At 40.3% G+C, this 17,388-nt stretch overlaps 1 protein-coding gene across 2 annotated transcripts in view; it reads left to right on the top strand.

The window, feature by feature from the left end:
• The window catches only part of il1rapl1a (interleukin 1 receptor accessory protein-like 1a), a 101,221-nt gene that overhangs the window by 69,175 nt on the left and 14,658 nt on the right, over positions 1-17,388 (top strand). For both annotated transcript variants that reach the window (XM_026912572.3, XM_026912573.3), the window contains exon 6: positions 4,278-4,352. In XM_026912572.3, coding sequence (XP_026768373.3) covers positions 4,278-4,352 — 75 coding nt within the window. The remainder of the gene's footprint in view (positions 1-4,277; positions 4,353-17,388) is intronic.

Genomic DNA, 17,388 nt, shown 5'->3' on the forward strand with positions numbered 1-17,388 from the left:
ACAAACAACGAATGATCCATAATACTCTGAGGAGATTACAACAAATCATATTCCATTACATCTGACACTTTGGTGAATCAGTCGTTTTTAATGTTGCATACGGTCCAGTAAAGACTACATTTAAGAGAAAAGGTCAGATTTTTTTCCAGTTTAAAAAAAATTCTAAAAATCCTACACAATAAAAACAGAGAAATTAGCTGGACTAAGGGGACTGACTTCAGTAAAGAACACAAGAACATTGATTTGTTACTAATTAAGGGACCTGTAGTCCTACTTATCAACACTAACACTGCTTTAGTCTCTGCCACACTAAGAGTGTTAGGAGTCTAATTGCTTGCTCTAAGCTTTACATGGGCGAAGATTCATGGAAACAGCACTTGCAAAGACGCGCGCTGATGTACTTACACATTTTTCTGTGTGAAAGCTATTTCAGATTACACAGTTTCCATGGCCACCTGTGTGGTGACCATGCCAACAGCAGATTGGGACTGGATGCTGTGCATGTGTATGGATGTGTGTGCGCAAGAGGGGCCTGTGGAGGTGTGCCAAGGGCGATGCCAATCCTTTCTCTGATCCGCACACCTTAGCCCAACGGTGCCCACGCTACTGAATCACCATAGAAACAGGAAGCGAAGTGAAGACACTTTCACTCAAGTTAGAGTTGTAGAAACAGCTTTGGAGAAGCAGTTATGGAGTTAGAACGCTGGAGATAGAGTAACACTAGAAAGAAAGACTCCTTCTTTAGAGACAGAGCAACATTATATATAGTGTAGCATTAGAAGTAAACACTCCTCCGCTGCAGATAGAGTAACACTAGAAAGAAATACTCCTTCTTTAGAGACAGAGCAACATTATATATAGTGTAGCATTAGAAGTAAACACTCCTCCGCTGCAGATAGAGTAACACTAGAAAGAAAGACTCCTTCTTTAGAGACAGAGCAACATTATATATAGTGTAGCATTAGAAGTAAACACTCCTCCGCTGCAGATAGAGTAACACTAGAAAGAAATACTCCTTCTTTAGAGACAGAGCAACATTATATATAGTGTAGCATTAGAAGTAAACACTCCTCCGCTACAGATAGAGTAACACTAGAAAGAAATACTCCTTCTTTAGAGACAGAGCAACATTATATATAGTGTAGCATTAGAAGTAAACACTCCTCCGCTGCAGATAGAGTAACACTAGAAAGAAAGACTCCTGCTCTGCAGATACTGTAGCTCTGAAGCTAGAGCAAGGCTTCCTGCGTGTATACCATCATATTTGTCACATGTACTATCTTTGGTATGGTATTTGCTGTGCGCATGTGTGCTGATGAGTCAGTGCACTTTTCCTGATGTTGTTTTGAGCTCATGCAGGCTTCCCTTGGTGCACTGGGGTTGTGATCACACATACTTTACACATGCTCACAACACCATGCATCTGTTAAGTCTAATCAGGGCAAGGTGTGTGTGTGTGTGTGTGTGTGTGTGTACCTGTGTGTGAGTCTGTGTCCTTAATCAGGGTGGAGTGTTATGTAATCATAATTAATTAAGGCTTAATTACAGAAGCTGCTAAATTCTTACTAAGTGTCTAGGCCCTTGAGCATGCAGCCACACACACACACACACACACACTCACACACTCACACACACACACACACAGTGATGCTTGCAATATCAATTAATTTTTAATGTATCTCACTTGTGTGTTTCTCCTACATCTTCTGATATTTTAGCTTTTATTTCCTATCTGTGTGTTTGTCAAGAACACATGCACATGAGTAACTCTCCATATAAAGATCTTGCTGTGACAGTAAAACAGCGCCACAGGATCAGGATGGTTCTCTAAAGTGGAACATATGCACTTCTGTCAGCACCAGTGTACTCCCCAAATAGCTCCTCATGTCTTTTGAAGCATCAAATGTGCCCTATTTTCTCTAGTATGGAACACAGTTAAAGGAAGGGCACAGCTTGTAGTGTTCTGCTCGGCATCTCAGCGGCAGGCTCACACCTTAGTTAAGTGTACGTCCAGTGTGGATCCGAGTGTGTGATTATGTTTAAGGGGTGTATCTAATCGTGTGTATGACCGCGGTGTGTGTAGCTGGACGGGTGTGTACTGATCCGCTGATGGAAAAGCATTGTAACAGCTTCAAGGGTTTGTGGCGACTTAGAGTTCAGATCTATTATTCACGCTGCACGGCACACACACTGCAGGGAAACTCATGTAATACACAGCGGAGTCTGCGACTAGGAGACAGTTTATTTTGCCCGGTGTATGTGTGTATGGGAAAAAGAGCTGTGAATCTCAGAAGGAGTCTGTACTATAACACTTCTCCTACTCTCAGTCTGTCAGTCACAAACCGTATGAACAGTCTGAGTGTGGGTATGTATGTGTGTACATGCTGTAAAGACAGCACTCAGTCACTCACTCAGTCACTCACAGACACACACACACACACACACACACACACACACACACTGGAAAGTAGAGGTTAAATAGAGGACCACTTTGCTTCCCCCCCCCCCTCCTTTTTTCTCAGTAGATTCCATCCTGCCGCGTCTAACCGCTCCCCTACAGTGCTGGCTCGCACTCCTCTATCTTCCTCTCCTCTCCTTCTGCACACCATCCCCCCATCACACCCCTCCCTTGTTCCTGAGCCAGCCCACACCGCTTTTCCAGCTCTCTCACCAGGAACGAGGGAGCGGACACATGAAAATCATCTCGCTGTCCCCTCTCCCTTGGGGGATGGGGTTCTGCATTCATTATTAATGCATTATGTTGATGAGAACATTTAGCATATGGGCTACAGCGCTTTTAGGGAGTCCTTATTAAGGAAATATGGATGTGTTCGCTGTGCTAATGTATTATTCTTCAGTCAGATGTAGCTGGCATTTCATTCGGAGATGCTCTGTGTTACTTTCTGCCTTTCTTACACTTGTCACAGTAAAATATTCAGTTTAAAGTGTAATAGCAGGAGCAGGAATAAAGGCTCTAATTACATAGCGTAGTTTAAATCGGAGTGCTTTAGAATACTCATTTTACTTGATCCCAATTTAAATGTAATATTTTCTGTTTGACTGCACTACTTTACCCGAATTGTGCCCAATTACGGTTGCATCCCATGGGTGAGCCGCTGTGCATAAGAACAATTCTGCATTTTCCAGCCATCCTCAGAAAGAGGATGAGATTGAGCTTTTTAATTTAGAGTATCCTGAGAGAATTGTCACACGCTTGACCTTTAAAACTTGAATATTGTTGCTTGAGTGTTGGTAATTTAACTAACCTTTTCTCAGGTTGTTTCTTGAAGGAGTGATTGAATCAGTAGGACTGATTGAGTATACAGTATACCATCATTCACAGACTTCTTAAGCTTCTCATGAACGTGTTGTTAATAAAAGATGTAATGATGTAAAAACTTTAGCAAAACATGATGTGCGTGTGTTTCAGTACATTCCTCAAACTCAAACGCTCAAACACTGCCTGGAAAATATGTGCTGTGGGTCAGGGTTGTGATGAGAATATATTCCACCAGAGTAATTCATTAATTTGCTGCTTGCCAGCCGCCACTGGCCCGGACTAATCTGGCGGGAAGGGCCAGTGCTCTTTCTGCCGGCGAAGGAAAATTGGATTTTGGATGAGCGATCACACGGCTTAAAGCTCCACCAGTGCCCCCGTCTGTTAACCACACACCACATCACACACACTCTCAGCTCAAAGGCAGTCTGGAGTTACGAACAGGACCCATACACCAGTGCCTATAATACACCTGCTCTAATTTCCTCTCTCTTCTCCGTCGCGTTGATTCATTCACACACGCACGCACACGTGCAAGCCTTCACACTCACACATCCCATAACCTTCCCAGATTACAACCTGCGCGCAAGCAAATGCACAAGGAGTAAAGCAGTTTGTTGTATTTGCATGTGCTCGAATGACTGTAACTGAACAAATAAGACTGGAGCAGTCTCGAGAGAGCAGGACACACAGAGAGGGAGAGAGGGAGAGAGGGAGAGAGGAAGAGCGCGCTGAGCTGGGCTGCAGGGAATGACCTGTAATTTGCAGACTGCCTACGCAGCGAGAGAGATTCTGAAGCGATGATAGCGAGTGAGTGTGTGACAGCGTGTGTTAGAAATGGACAGAGTGAAGCAAAGCATAAATATCTGTGGCATATTTGTGTGTGATTTAGATGCAATTTACTGAAGCTGGTTATATAAAGGAGATTTAAAGTACAACGTTATACTGATGGTCATTCTAACAATGTGTGTGTGTGTGTGTGTGTGTGTGTGTGTTACAGCTCCTCTGACTGAAGATCCTCCAAAGATCCTGTTCCCATCTGAAAACAAACTCCTCACCTTAGACATGCAGATAGGTAAGAGTGATGTATCTATCTATCTATCTATCTATCTATCTATCTATCTATCTATCTATCTATTCACTGTATCTATCTATCTATTACAAATATTGATTTTATTTAAATGGTTTCCTTTTAGGTACCGAAGTTAAGGTTAAACTTAGTTGTTTTTTTTTTCCTTTTTTTTTTTTTTGCATAACATTATATAGTGAGAGAGAAGGAGAGAGAGAGAGAGAGAGAGAGAGAGAGTATGATGAGATAACCAAAGGTTAGACAGCTGTATTAATAGCATAGTGTGGAGTGAGATTTCTGTTTGCCTCCACAGCAGCATTGTGTCTTCATGTGTAGGAGTGGGAATCTCTAGTGACCTCACAATCTGATGCGATTTTGAATCAGAGTGCCACAGTGTCATTATAAATAGATTCTTTATGCATCTTAATGTATCTTGATTTCCGATTTCTGTAGCCTACATCATGATTTTCTTCCAGCATGGCCACTTACTGCAATTTGAACAGAATATTATTAATATCATACACTAGGCTTGTGCGATAATGATTTTTCCATGCTCACAGTTTACCATTTAAAAAAAGCATGATAAATGATTTAATTGTCCAGGTTAAAAGACAGGAAATCAAGCATTTCCACCATTTCAGGTTTAAGGAGGTGTAATAAGATTGCAAGCTGCAGTCGGGAACTGCTTGATGGCAGTGGCAATTGCGAAAACTCTGCTGGATGGTGGATTTTTAGGTATGCAGTAATGTGCAGTAAAAAAAAACAAACCATAGCAGCATTTTTATATTAAAATATAATCTTTTACAAATCAGCAAAATATAATCCTTTTACAAATCAGTTGTCTAATGCCAACATTGCAGAGATTTTCTCTGTTGTTCAAAGTGTTTGAACATGTCTGAGTGCTGACCGGCTCAGCAGAAGAACAACACTATATTTAATCACTGTCTTATCATCATCGTCATTAATATCACCATTACCATTCTCATCATTACCATTAATATCATTCATAAAGTCTAGAGCATGTGGGCGGAGCTTTCAGGCAGTGTCAGCTAATATCAGAGAGTTCAAAACACATGCAATTCATTCCAGATTCATATAGACATACATATATGTATATATATATATATATATATATATATATATATATATATATATATATATATATATATATATATATATATATTGCCATTTTATTGGGGAAATAAGGAAAGAGAAAGAATACTGCACTTTGGGCATATTTTCAAAAAATAATTCACACTACCACACTCCATTGTTAAATTGCTGAGCTCCTCATCTCATGTTCTTCTACTATTCACTAGCATAAATCTATTGAAACACATGGTTTCTTAGCTTTTTGCTAAATGACTAGGAATAGGAAAAGGTCTCTGTATAATTGCATGTCACTTATGGCATACATTATTTATTTATTTATTTTTATTTATATATCAAGTCCTCAAAGAAATATTACCTGTGAGAAGGTAATTTCCAACAGGTGCTTACTGCAGTCATGCTGATTCTGTGGATGAATATGAAACGGCATTTTATAGGGCATACAGTGATCTACATATATTCTACACCACAGTTATGTTAATGTTCACTCTGCTAATGTTTTCTGTCTGCGCCAGTATAAAATTGCAAGTGAATTAATCCATTTGAATACTAGATCTTTTTTTAAACATCTTTTAACATTTGAGGTTTTTTAATTTTTTATCAGAAGTGAGAAATAAATCATTTATGCATAAACCAGTGCAAGAGTTTTACAATGATGAAATCTTTTTAATAGAGGACCATGATCTAAGATTGGATCATTTTTTCACATCTCTATCTTTGTCTCTGTGTTTGTGGGAGTGAGGAGTTTCTATCATGAGCCGACATCATCAAATAGCACCGCATTGTTGTAGCTCTGAAAGGAAGCCACACTTATAAATGCAAATCCTTTACTCTGAGTCCCCCAACAATATCGGCCTCATACAGTGCCGAAATCTTTAGCAGGCTGATTTAGGATAGAGCCGCAGCATTGTGCATGTGTGTGTGTGTGTGTCTGCGTCCATATGCGTGTGTGTGCATGTGTGTTGGACTGAGGCACGTCTGTTTGTTTGGCCAGGAGTCAGCATGTGTGTGTGTTGCCTGCGAGAGCAGATTGGAGCATATTGCGCAGACTCTGGCCATGTTCTGTCTTCAAAGCGAGGGGAGAAAACAGGACAGCACGGAGACTCCGGAGCCATACACACGTGATGCCTCTGGCACTGCCAGCCTTTGGTCTGAATCTGAGCTGTGTGTGTGTGTGTGTGTGTGTGTGTCTTTGGTTCTGTCTGTCCTACCGTATGCCTGTCCACTTTCTGGCTTGGCTTTCTCTGTCACACAGTCTCTCTCTCTCTCACACACACACACACACACATACACACACACAAACTCTCCCAACCTCAGATAAGAATAGGTGTAAGCTCCCGGTGACATCTAATTACACAGAGCAATGGATTACAGAGAGAGAAAGAGGTACGAAGAGACATTGGAGGGAGAAAAAGCACGACAGAATTAGCGAATAATTGGCGTGGCTCTGCGTTGACTCATACACCAGGACATTCAGAGTCGTATGAAAGAAGAGTGTTTCTTGTCAGCTGTAGAATGCTGGTAAGAGCGCTCTCTCTCTCTCTCTCTTTCTCTCTCTCTCTCTTTCTCTCTCTCTGCCGTATAACTCTCTGGTTAAAACCTGAACATTTATTGCTGTGAGGGTAATAGACTGGTATTATATAATAAACTTTGCACTCTGTGCCTTGGTGTTAAGGAATGAAAAATGAACGTTGGAGATAAGTCATTTTTGGAGTTGAATGATGGAGAGAATGAGCTTTGGCTCCCATCATAGCGTTATTAGTGGCCGCCAGGGAGAGCTTGCTGTTGCACGTGCGTGCACACACACACACACACACACACAACCGGGTTGTCAAAACTGCATTTGGAATGTCACTCAGTACAAATTATTAGGCACATATTGTTTATAATAGAGACATAACCGAATACGAATACATTATTCGGATTGAATGGATGATGTGTTCTAAACGAATAGGAATACAGATAGGAATAGGAGGCGCACTATTATTCTTTGTTTGTTTTTGAAAGCTTGCCAGAAAGGGTGTCTATTTGAGACTAGGGATGCGTCTCAATCAGCTCCCTAGCTCCCTATGGTGTGAATCAGTATATCGTGTACACGAGTTCAGGCACTGGTAGGGACCCTGGCTAACTACACATTGGGACACCAATGACTCTGGACACTGATGACTCCCATGTTTTTACTACATGCTCGTGTTGTAAAATGTCACCATTGGCATTTATCAACAGCAGGCAGGATCATTATATGTAATATAATTTGTTAGGTTAATCATGTGTTTCTGTCATGGTACTTCAAGTAGGATCATAGGCTAGCTAGTGGATTTTTTTCAATCATTAAACACTTAAAAGTCATTAGACTCAAATGAACCATACATAGAACGTCAAATAAAGTTAAAAATCGCTAACGCAAGTAATCATTTGAGGGCTACAACAAAGATAACAAGCTACTTACATTTGTGGATGAAGTTGGCTGAGAGATCTTCCGCCACTTTTTTCGAGCTTCGGAAAATATGACAGCATTTCCAGTAAGGATACATTGATGCTCCCTGGTTTTTGCAGTGGAAGGATTTCGCGACTGAGATAACCCTTAAAATGGCCAACTCCCTGATCAGGGCCCTGACTACTGCACTAGAGAGCTGATTGAGACGCACCCTAGATCTCATCGGGACAGGGATCCAGTGGGGTGCAACAGAAAGGTTTGCTTGCAACCTGCCTGTCTGGTCAGGGTCACTATGGTTTAAATTAGGCTACTAGTTTGTTTAGATTTTAGGAAATAGATCTATTTTCTAATGAACTAATTTCATTATCATATGTTCATATTTCATTATCACTGAAATATCACAGGTTGGTACAAACAAAAATAATAAATGTATGCGGGCTTAAACACCCCCCTAAGCTGACACTGCTGCCATTTCTATCTGTTTTTTTTTTAGTCTTTCCAGGGGCATAGGGTTGATACAAAATTACTTCTGGTGTAGGCCACCCCCTCTTCAGATTTAAATCCGAATACAGACACAGACATTAATATATGGAGCACTAAACACAAATATATAATACCATTATTTTATACCCCTACCCCTATTATATAAGAACGTTTGTTAATATGAATATTAGACATTAACACCAGAGATTAAAATCCAGGTAAGAAATGCTGATTGATAATGGTACTAAATACTGAGGTACTCACTTTAACAAGAATTTCATTCAATTTCAAATGCTCCAGGTGTCCTAAGTTCTGCAAATAAATAGTGATCATAAATAGTGGACAATATTAGCCACAACATTATGGAAAGAGCCAGAGCCGTGGTACCAGATAATGCATGAGTGTGTCGGCTGTGATTGGCAGGATGATTGACTGCCATTGCATTTCAGTAAAAACTGTGAGCAAGAATCCTAGATCACAGAAGGTCAACAAAATTATTAGAACTTCACATCCCTATATGTTTATAACAAAGCTAAATATAATACAAGTAATAAAGGCACACAGCTGTTTTAATACTTGGATATGTATATATTATTCACTGTGCTGCTGGTTTATTAGGTGCACCCACCTCATCCCTAAACTCATTTCCTCTCTTATCAGGTACCATACAGGTACACTTTATAGGTACACAATTATTATGCACAATTTTCCCTTACCCCATTCATCAGTAAACAGCAGCCAGCACAGGACCACCGCTGACCAGATATTATTTGGGTGGTGGATGAAGAGGCACTAATACTATAGTGTGGTGAAATAGTATTAGGAATTTAGTATATATCCATTTCAAGAAGAGACCAAAATAACCCACATAGAAATGCTGTTTGGTTGCCTTCTTTAGCCTCCAGCCTGAAAATTTCTCTGCACCATATACTTGTGTGGATAGTCAACAACGTTTTAATGCTTTTCAAGCTATTTTTACAAAAAATGCAAAAAGAAACAGACTTGCTTATTAAGTAGTGGAGGTACCTTATCAAGATAAACCTTCCCTTCACATTTAGTAATGCAATGTGGAAAAGCTATCTAGTTTAGTGGTTAGTGGTGATAGATAACATTGTAAAGCTATACACTACTTACTTGAGTGAGACTCTAATTAAGCAAGAGTCAAAAATATTTATGTGTAAAATGATCCAGGAGGCATGTGCCAGTAATTTGTAATATGAAATACTATGATATTTAAAATGCATGACATTGTTATAATGGGTCTTCACTACGTCTGCATCGCATCCGTAGTGGAATACAACCAAGGAATACATTTACAAATGTAAACATAACTGTATAGCTAGTGATTGTGTCAGAGGTTAGCTGAAGAAAACTCAAAGTTCAAATAAATACAGCCCATCCCTTCAGTGTTCCCTCTAAAGTCACACCCCCAAAACACATGTATTTCTCTATTAAGACGAGACCTCCTGAAGGCTAGTGCAATACTAGAGCTTTCTAAATTCAAGATGATTGACAGGCAAGTAGAGACATCAGCTTGTCCTAATTGGCTGGATGTTCCTGGTCTAAATCATTTGTTTTTTTCTCCTGTTAATGGAGCCTGGGGTACCAGAGAGACTGAAGTTTCTTCTTTTAGCTGATGTGAGAACTTCATCAGATAGTATTAAAAAAAAAAATTCCGACTTAAATATCGGTAAGTCAGTGATCCCAACTTTACCTGGGAGGATCATAACTAACATCAAATTCTAATGTGAAATGTACTTTCAATGGCAGACAATGTCTGTAATTTAGTAGTTAATTCTATATTAATCAGCTGAATTCAGTATGATAAGATGGGTACAGGTAAACAGGAACCCCTTTCTTTTGCTGTTAACTTTGCTGTTATTTATTTATTTATTTATTTATTTATTGTCTACAGATAGCTCAAAGATTAAAATACACAATATAAATGTCAACTAATTCTTAGGAGACTTGTTTTATCAACACCATGGATAACCATCGAAATGGAACAATTTAACAAAGCATAGTGAAGGAAAAAGCTGAAAAAAAATTCAGCCAAATTGGAATAAAGTGGTACCTCTGTGGTTAAGGTTCTCTGCTCGATGTAAGTCCAAATCCCAGTACAGCCACACAGTCACTATTGGGCGCTTGAGCAAGACCCTTAACCCTCAGCTATATGCTTGGATTGTGTTCTGTCTTATTTGTGCGGCACTTTGGATAAAAAACATCTGCCAAATGAATGAATGGAAATGTGAAAATTTCTGAGCTCCATTTCAGCAGTTCTGTGGCTTCCTCCTGCTATCTTTCACATGCCACAATCTATTCCACTGTAAAACATTTACGTTTTAAATGGCTTTTAGAAGCTTGTGCAAGCTCTCAGTATGTGGAAGAGGATTTTATACATGCAAAATCAACACAGTGTATCACATACTGCAACATGCCTGCAGCAGTATTCTGCTGAGACAACCATCACACAAATTCAAAACCGCACAACATCTACAGCAGGAAAGAAATAGCACCAAAAGGGAAGGAAAGAAAGATAGAAAGAAGAGAACAGACATGCTTGAGGTCCAAAAGAGAGAAAATAGAAAAAGAACTCAAGCAGGAGCCATTTGCTGGCAGTGAAATGTGAGTCATGGTGAAGGCGAGAGAGCACAAGTAGACGAAATGAAAACAGGAGAGTGGAGGAGGGAGGTCACAGGAAACTCTCACTCGCCCGCATGCGCCGCGTTTGTTTGATTTAAATCAAATTAAAATTCAATTAAACTAAACAAGTCTCTTCTCTATTACCTCTCTAAGGAAGTTAAGATTTGACAACGCACAGGCATATGCACACGCACACGCGCGCACACACAATTGTACACACACGCACACACACCCGCACACACACGCACACACCCGCACACGCACACACACACACACACACACACGCACACACACACACACACACACACACACTGAAAGCAAAGAGTGTGTTTGTGGTGCTATTCAAAGGACACTTAATATTAATCACACTCTCCAAAAATAATACTGTTGTTGCTAAGCAACAGCCAGGCCTCCTCAGGCGATGAAGGAATTTCTCTAAATAAATAGTGATCCTGCACAATATTGGCCGCAACATTACAGAAAGCACCACACACACATGCCACTAGATAATGCAGAAGTGTGTCTCAGTTGTGACTGACAGTGAAGATTGACGACCGTTGCATTTCAGTAGAAACTGTGAGCAGGAAACATAGACCAGGACAAAATTATTAGAACTGCCCATCCCTGTTTGTAATATGTTTATAATAAAGGTCAATGTTATAACGGTAATAAAGGCACTCAGACTATTTGTTTTGCAGTGCACACGGCCCTTTTAATAATAGCATACATATACAGTATACACTGAGGTGCCATTTTGGGCTTTGTAACTGCACTCATTTGCCCCTCTATCAGCTATACAGGGGCACTTTGTAAGAATACAGTATTTTTAACAATCCATTCATAAACAGGGACCACCATACAACTGCTGCGGTCCAGAATTTCTTTTTTTTTTTTTTGGTGGTGGTGGTGGTGGATAGAGATACAGCAATGCTGCTCACTCTGACTTGTATAAGGCAAATTCTGTATGATAATTACTATTATTTTTTTAATTGTGTCATAATTTAATGCTTTCAAGTATACAAGTATACTGACCTTGTGATTGAACTTGTGACACTTGTGGTGAATCATATCAGCACAAAGAAGCAGAAGGAAAATATTCCTCCTAAATGTAATATGTGTAATATAGGCATTACAAAGGAATGCTGTCCAGTTTGCTTCTTTGGCTTCAGACAGTTCTCTCCACACAATGGCCCTGTGTTGATAGTGAATTACTGTGTAGTGTAGCTTAAACAGCAGAGATGCTTCTCCTTATCTAGAAAAACCTTCCCCTTTCATTTGCCCAACCAAGGAAGCAGGGATATAACTGAATACAAATACATTATTCAGGGTGAACAGATAAATAAATACAAATCCTCAGGTCCCTGTCTCATCTTCAGCTTTCAGTCTCACCCTCAGCTCCTTAACTTGCAATCAGTTCACTGTCTCCCTCTCAACTCCCTACTCATCCTCACTTCCCTGTCTCACTCTCAGCTCCTTGTCCTTAGATTCCTTTCACACCTGTGTCTCATCTTAGGTTCCCTGTCACACTCTCAGCTTTTGGTCACCGTTAGATTCCTGTCTCATGCTCAACCCCCTGACTTACACTTATTTCTCTGACTTACCCCACAGCTTACTGTCTTATCATAAGTTCCCTATCTAATCATCACCGCCTGTCTCGCCTTCCACTCTCTGTCTCACCCTTAGCTCTATAGCTGTCTTACGCTTGAATCCCTGTCTCATCTCAACTCCCTATCACACACTCAAATTCATATTTCATGCTCAGGTTTCTGTTTCACTCGTCAACTGTGTCTTACCCTTGGTTTTCTATCTCATCTTAGCTCCCTGGCTCACTCTTTGCAACCCCCTTGTCTGCATGTCTCATCCTCTGCTTTCTTTTTCAACCTTAACTTAATGTCTCACCCTCAAGCACCCAGTTTCAGCTTCAGCTTCATGTTTCACCGTAGGTTTGCTGTCTCTCCTTTATCTCCCTGTCTCACCTGGAGCTATTTGCCCTCAGCCTTCTATCTCACCAATACCCTGTTTCACCCTCAACTTCCTTTCTTATCCTCAGCTCTCCTCCTCACCCTCCAGTTCTGTGTCTCACCCTTGGCTGTCTCTCTGTTCAGGCCCCATGAGACTGTAGCTCTAATCAAGCACATGCTCCTATCAGAGCCAACATGACCTTTCAGGTGCTGGCACTTTCTGGCATGACCTTTAAGAGTGAATGGCTGAGCGGGAAGCTGAGACTAATGTGCACTGTAATGGAGGATAATGTGAACCGCTGCTCAGGGCTGCGCATTCTCTACGTGTGAGAGTCCCACTTATCCATTGCTTCTCACAGCACCACAATCACACACTGCTGTTCCAGGGCTACAAACTGTCTGTTTCTCTCAGTATCTGTCCTTCTCTTTCTTTCTTTCCTTACACTCTCTGATATTCTGTCTATTCCTCTCTTTTTCCTCAACAATACACTTACCTTTTCTACTAAACTGTTCCTTTTCGCTATGTGCAGCTTTTTCCAAACTTGATCCCCCACTGTTTCCTCTATGATTTCTAATTCAGTATTGTCTTTTATATTCGTTCGTATTTCCTTGCATTTTGTTTGCTCATTTCAGCTCTACAGGGCCTTAAATTAGATAACGGCATTAATCGTTGTTTCGAATGTGCAGGCTGTGCACTGTTAATACCCTATTCTGTTTCCCGTATAGGTTTGTTGACAATCACAGGCACACACATGCACACTCATATACACACTCATATACACACAAGCTCACCCAAAGTTCAAGTGAGACACAGAGCGCTGCTCGGCCAGTCATCCAGAAAATGGTGAGTGTTACACATGCTCGAGCAAACTGCCATTTCTTATTTTTGTACCCTGACTCAGTCTCAAAGAGTAATCCAATCATATCAGGTCAGAACTGGGCCATCAAACCCTTACATGTAGCACAGCTATGAGCTTTCATTTTTATAGAGAGTTTGGAATAAGGCTGTATCATAAAAGGGGAAAAAAGTGCCATAAAGTGTCATAAAGAAAATAGCAGCACAGGTTTCAAATCCAGAGCAATGATTTAGATGACAGCATTTACAAACTGTAAACAGATTAGAGAAGCTGTAGATACTGCGCAAAAAAAGCCATATGTTTCTAATTACAAATGAAAAAATTTCACTAAACTGACTTCAAGATATAGTGACTGCCTGCATTCAACCTGGCAGGTAGAACTTACAATTAAGCACAGCCCATAGCAATTAATGTGTCCTTGTTGCTGCTTCTGTGTGCAAAGCCGCAGTGCAGATGGGACCTCAGCTGGGCCCCCGTTCTTAAGCAAAAGTAAATAAAGTGATGCACAAAGAGAGGCTGCAAACAATGAACGCCAGTTCTGTTAAAACCAACACAATCCGTGTAACGTATCTAGAGCACTAGGATGGAGTGGTATGAGACTCATCTCCCGCTGCTCAATTCCCCGCATGAAGCTGGGGTTTGATGACAGGCCCACTGAGAGACGAATGAGAGAGAGAACGAGTGAGGGGGGAGAGAAAATAGGAGAATGAGAGCGTGAGAGAGGGAGCTAAAGAGGCTGTGGGTTGAATGCCTACGGGAAATGGCCCTCCGATGTGCTTATATTACACTGACTTTAGATTCATCTTGGAGATTGAAGCCGATTCCCTAGGGAAATGATGTCTGCCTGTGCGTGGGGCATCTCGTCTTCGATTCCAGCTATGGAGAAGAGCTGCGGGGTACTTAGTGAGAAAAGAGCAGTGGGTGTGTGTTTTAGAATGGGAGCTAAAGTGGGCCTATGTTCCCCATTCACCTGGCCAATATCGAGGTTATTACTCGATATGTTGAGGCTGCGTAAAGCGGGCTGCGACAGGGACTCTATTATGTCATCAGAAAGAAGGGATCAGCGGAGGACAGAGCATGAAAGGAGGAGTGGAAGAGTACCTGCTTGCAAGAGTGCAATTCTTTACAGCTAATTAAAGCTTCCCATTGAGGGGCAGGGCTGTGGAACAAAGGGAGAAAAGAATAGAGAGAGAGGAAAGGAAGAAAGAGAGAAGAAAATATCACAGCCTTTTGAACCAGACTGCAGTCAGTGGAGCAAAAGGGATGGTGTTCTACACCCTCCCTACCCCTTGCTCTTTGTTTCTCTTGTTTCTTTCTTTTTTTTTCTCTTCCTTCCTTGTCTAATGTAATGAGTGCATAATTGTTTTGCGCATAAGAGCACTTGTGGGCGTCTGTGGTGTGTGTGTTATACGGTTAAGTGAAAATCCGGAGCTTTTCACTTGAGTTTGCTCAGTCAGTGCAGTGACTGTGCTGTGTGGGTAAATGGAGCGAAGAACAGACAGCAAAGTCTTTAGCACACAGAGAATTACTGGCATGTCACACACAAAACACACACACACACACACACACATACACACACCATAGCCACAGTTAACAAGCCTCAGTGAGGAGTTCAAGCTCCCCCTCATGGCTGCATTATGTATTTAAAGCAGTATCACGGGTTTGTGTTATAGCAGGAATCTCTAAGCACACTCTTGAACTCTTTTGTGGTTATAATTCTCCCATATTCAGGTCATTTTCCCTTCCAATATGGCAACCTGAGGTAACAATACATTGATCAATAAAGTAAGAAAGAAAAACACTTTCCTTTGACCATATTACCTTACCTGATTGATCCTAAAAGACCCTTTAATTATTTAAAAAAAAAACATATCAAGTAAAACAATTTTGGACTTTTTCTAAATATCACAAGTAAATGAATTGTCCATGTGTAGGAATACCATGAATAAAAAGAAACTATGATTATTTTAAAAAATAAACCAGAGACAAGCTGCATTCAAAGACCATGCTGTCTAGTGAGCAAGAGCAATAATGATAGCAGGATAATGATAGTTATCCAGTTACAGTAATGGGCTCAAGCGATTTGGCAATGATTTCCATCTTATATGTTCCTATAAATAGCCTTAAATTGACTGTCCATAAGTGTGCACACTATGCATGAAAGAGTTAAAAGACATTTATGTCATATGGGACAACTTGGGAGAAATGGAAGACCTCCCATTCGTCTGACTGAATGAGTTCATGTGCTGTAGGCGACATGATAGAAATTCAAGATGGCTGTCATTAGCCTCATTATTATTGCGCTTTCCCATTAAGAGGTGAGCTAAATTGTTTAGCGAAGCCTAGGAGAAAAAGAAAACCATTCGCTAAATTGTCAGAATTAACACTTGGAGGTTGATGTAAATGGTTTTTACCACTCAGGAACTTTAAATTACAGCAATCCTGACATGAGGTGAATGTGGCATTGTTGCTCTGTGATGGTAGAAGTGCTGGTTTTTGAGTCTGGTTTCGTGCGAGTGTGTAAAAAACGTGAGAAATAGTTGTGGAAAGGAGATATAGAAAAGAGCTGTTCATTGATCCACAGAATTTCATATTTGTTTTGTCTGTTTTATGCAAATAATTAGTACATAAAGAAATAAAGAAAAATATTGACCACGTATTTCTACTTATGTTTGGTAATAATAATGTAAGATAAGATAAGATAATCCTTTATTCGTCCCCAATGGGGAAATTTGCATTGTTACAGCAGCAGATATATGCCATGAATATTAATAATACATCGATAATACATGGATAATAATAATAATAATAAGAAGAAGAAGAAGAATATAAAAATGCATTTGCTGCTGGCTTGATTTGAACATAAGAAGGCAATGCAATGTAGAAATAGTAATCTTATTTCCCATTATTCCACAGCAGCTGCTTCGCCAGTGTTCCTCTCCACAAGCACCTCAAGCATATAGATTTGGTTTGAATGTTGGGTTTAATTAACTAAGAGTTAATTAAAACGTGTCCTTCATAAAATACATGTGGAAGCTGCGCTGGTCTAACAGCAGTGTTGGAAAGAAAGTAGATGCTAGTTTCACACATTTAATTACTGTGTTCTCTGGTTACCAAAGTCCTGCCAACATTGGTGCATATGCTGCTTGTTATGTCTCAGAGTTACATACACACACATGTAAACCAATAAACAGTGTGTTTGTGGAAGACTAATGCCAGCTGAAGGATAAGACAGATCTAGCGAATGTCATCAATGGGGAATAAAATACTTCGTGTCAGGCGGTTATAGGACAATAAGTGATGACAGGATGGTGTGATGTGGGCTGAAAGTTGATTATTTTCCAACAACAGCATGTTCCAAACGGTTTTATTCCTCTTATAACATTTGCCAACGATTACGCTTTTTTAAATTTAAGAACAGTGTGTACTTTTTATCCATTTATAGTTACATTTCATGTTGTACAACGTCTGTGAGACGTTAGTTCCTGTTATCACTTATGTTATAGCAGCTGTAAACACGCATTCCCTCCCCTCTCTTTTTTCTCTCTCTT

This window comes from Pangasianodon hypophthalmus, chromosome 5, assembly GCF_027358585.1.
Source record: "Pangasianodon hypophthalmus isolate fPanHyp1 chromosome 5, fPanHyp1.pri, whole genome shotgun sequence".
In the NCBI taxonomy this organism is placed as follows: domain Eukaryota; kingdom Metazoa; phylum Chordata; class Actinopteri; order Siluriformes; family Pangasiidae; genus Pangasianodon; species Pangasianodon hypophthalmus.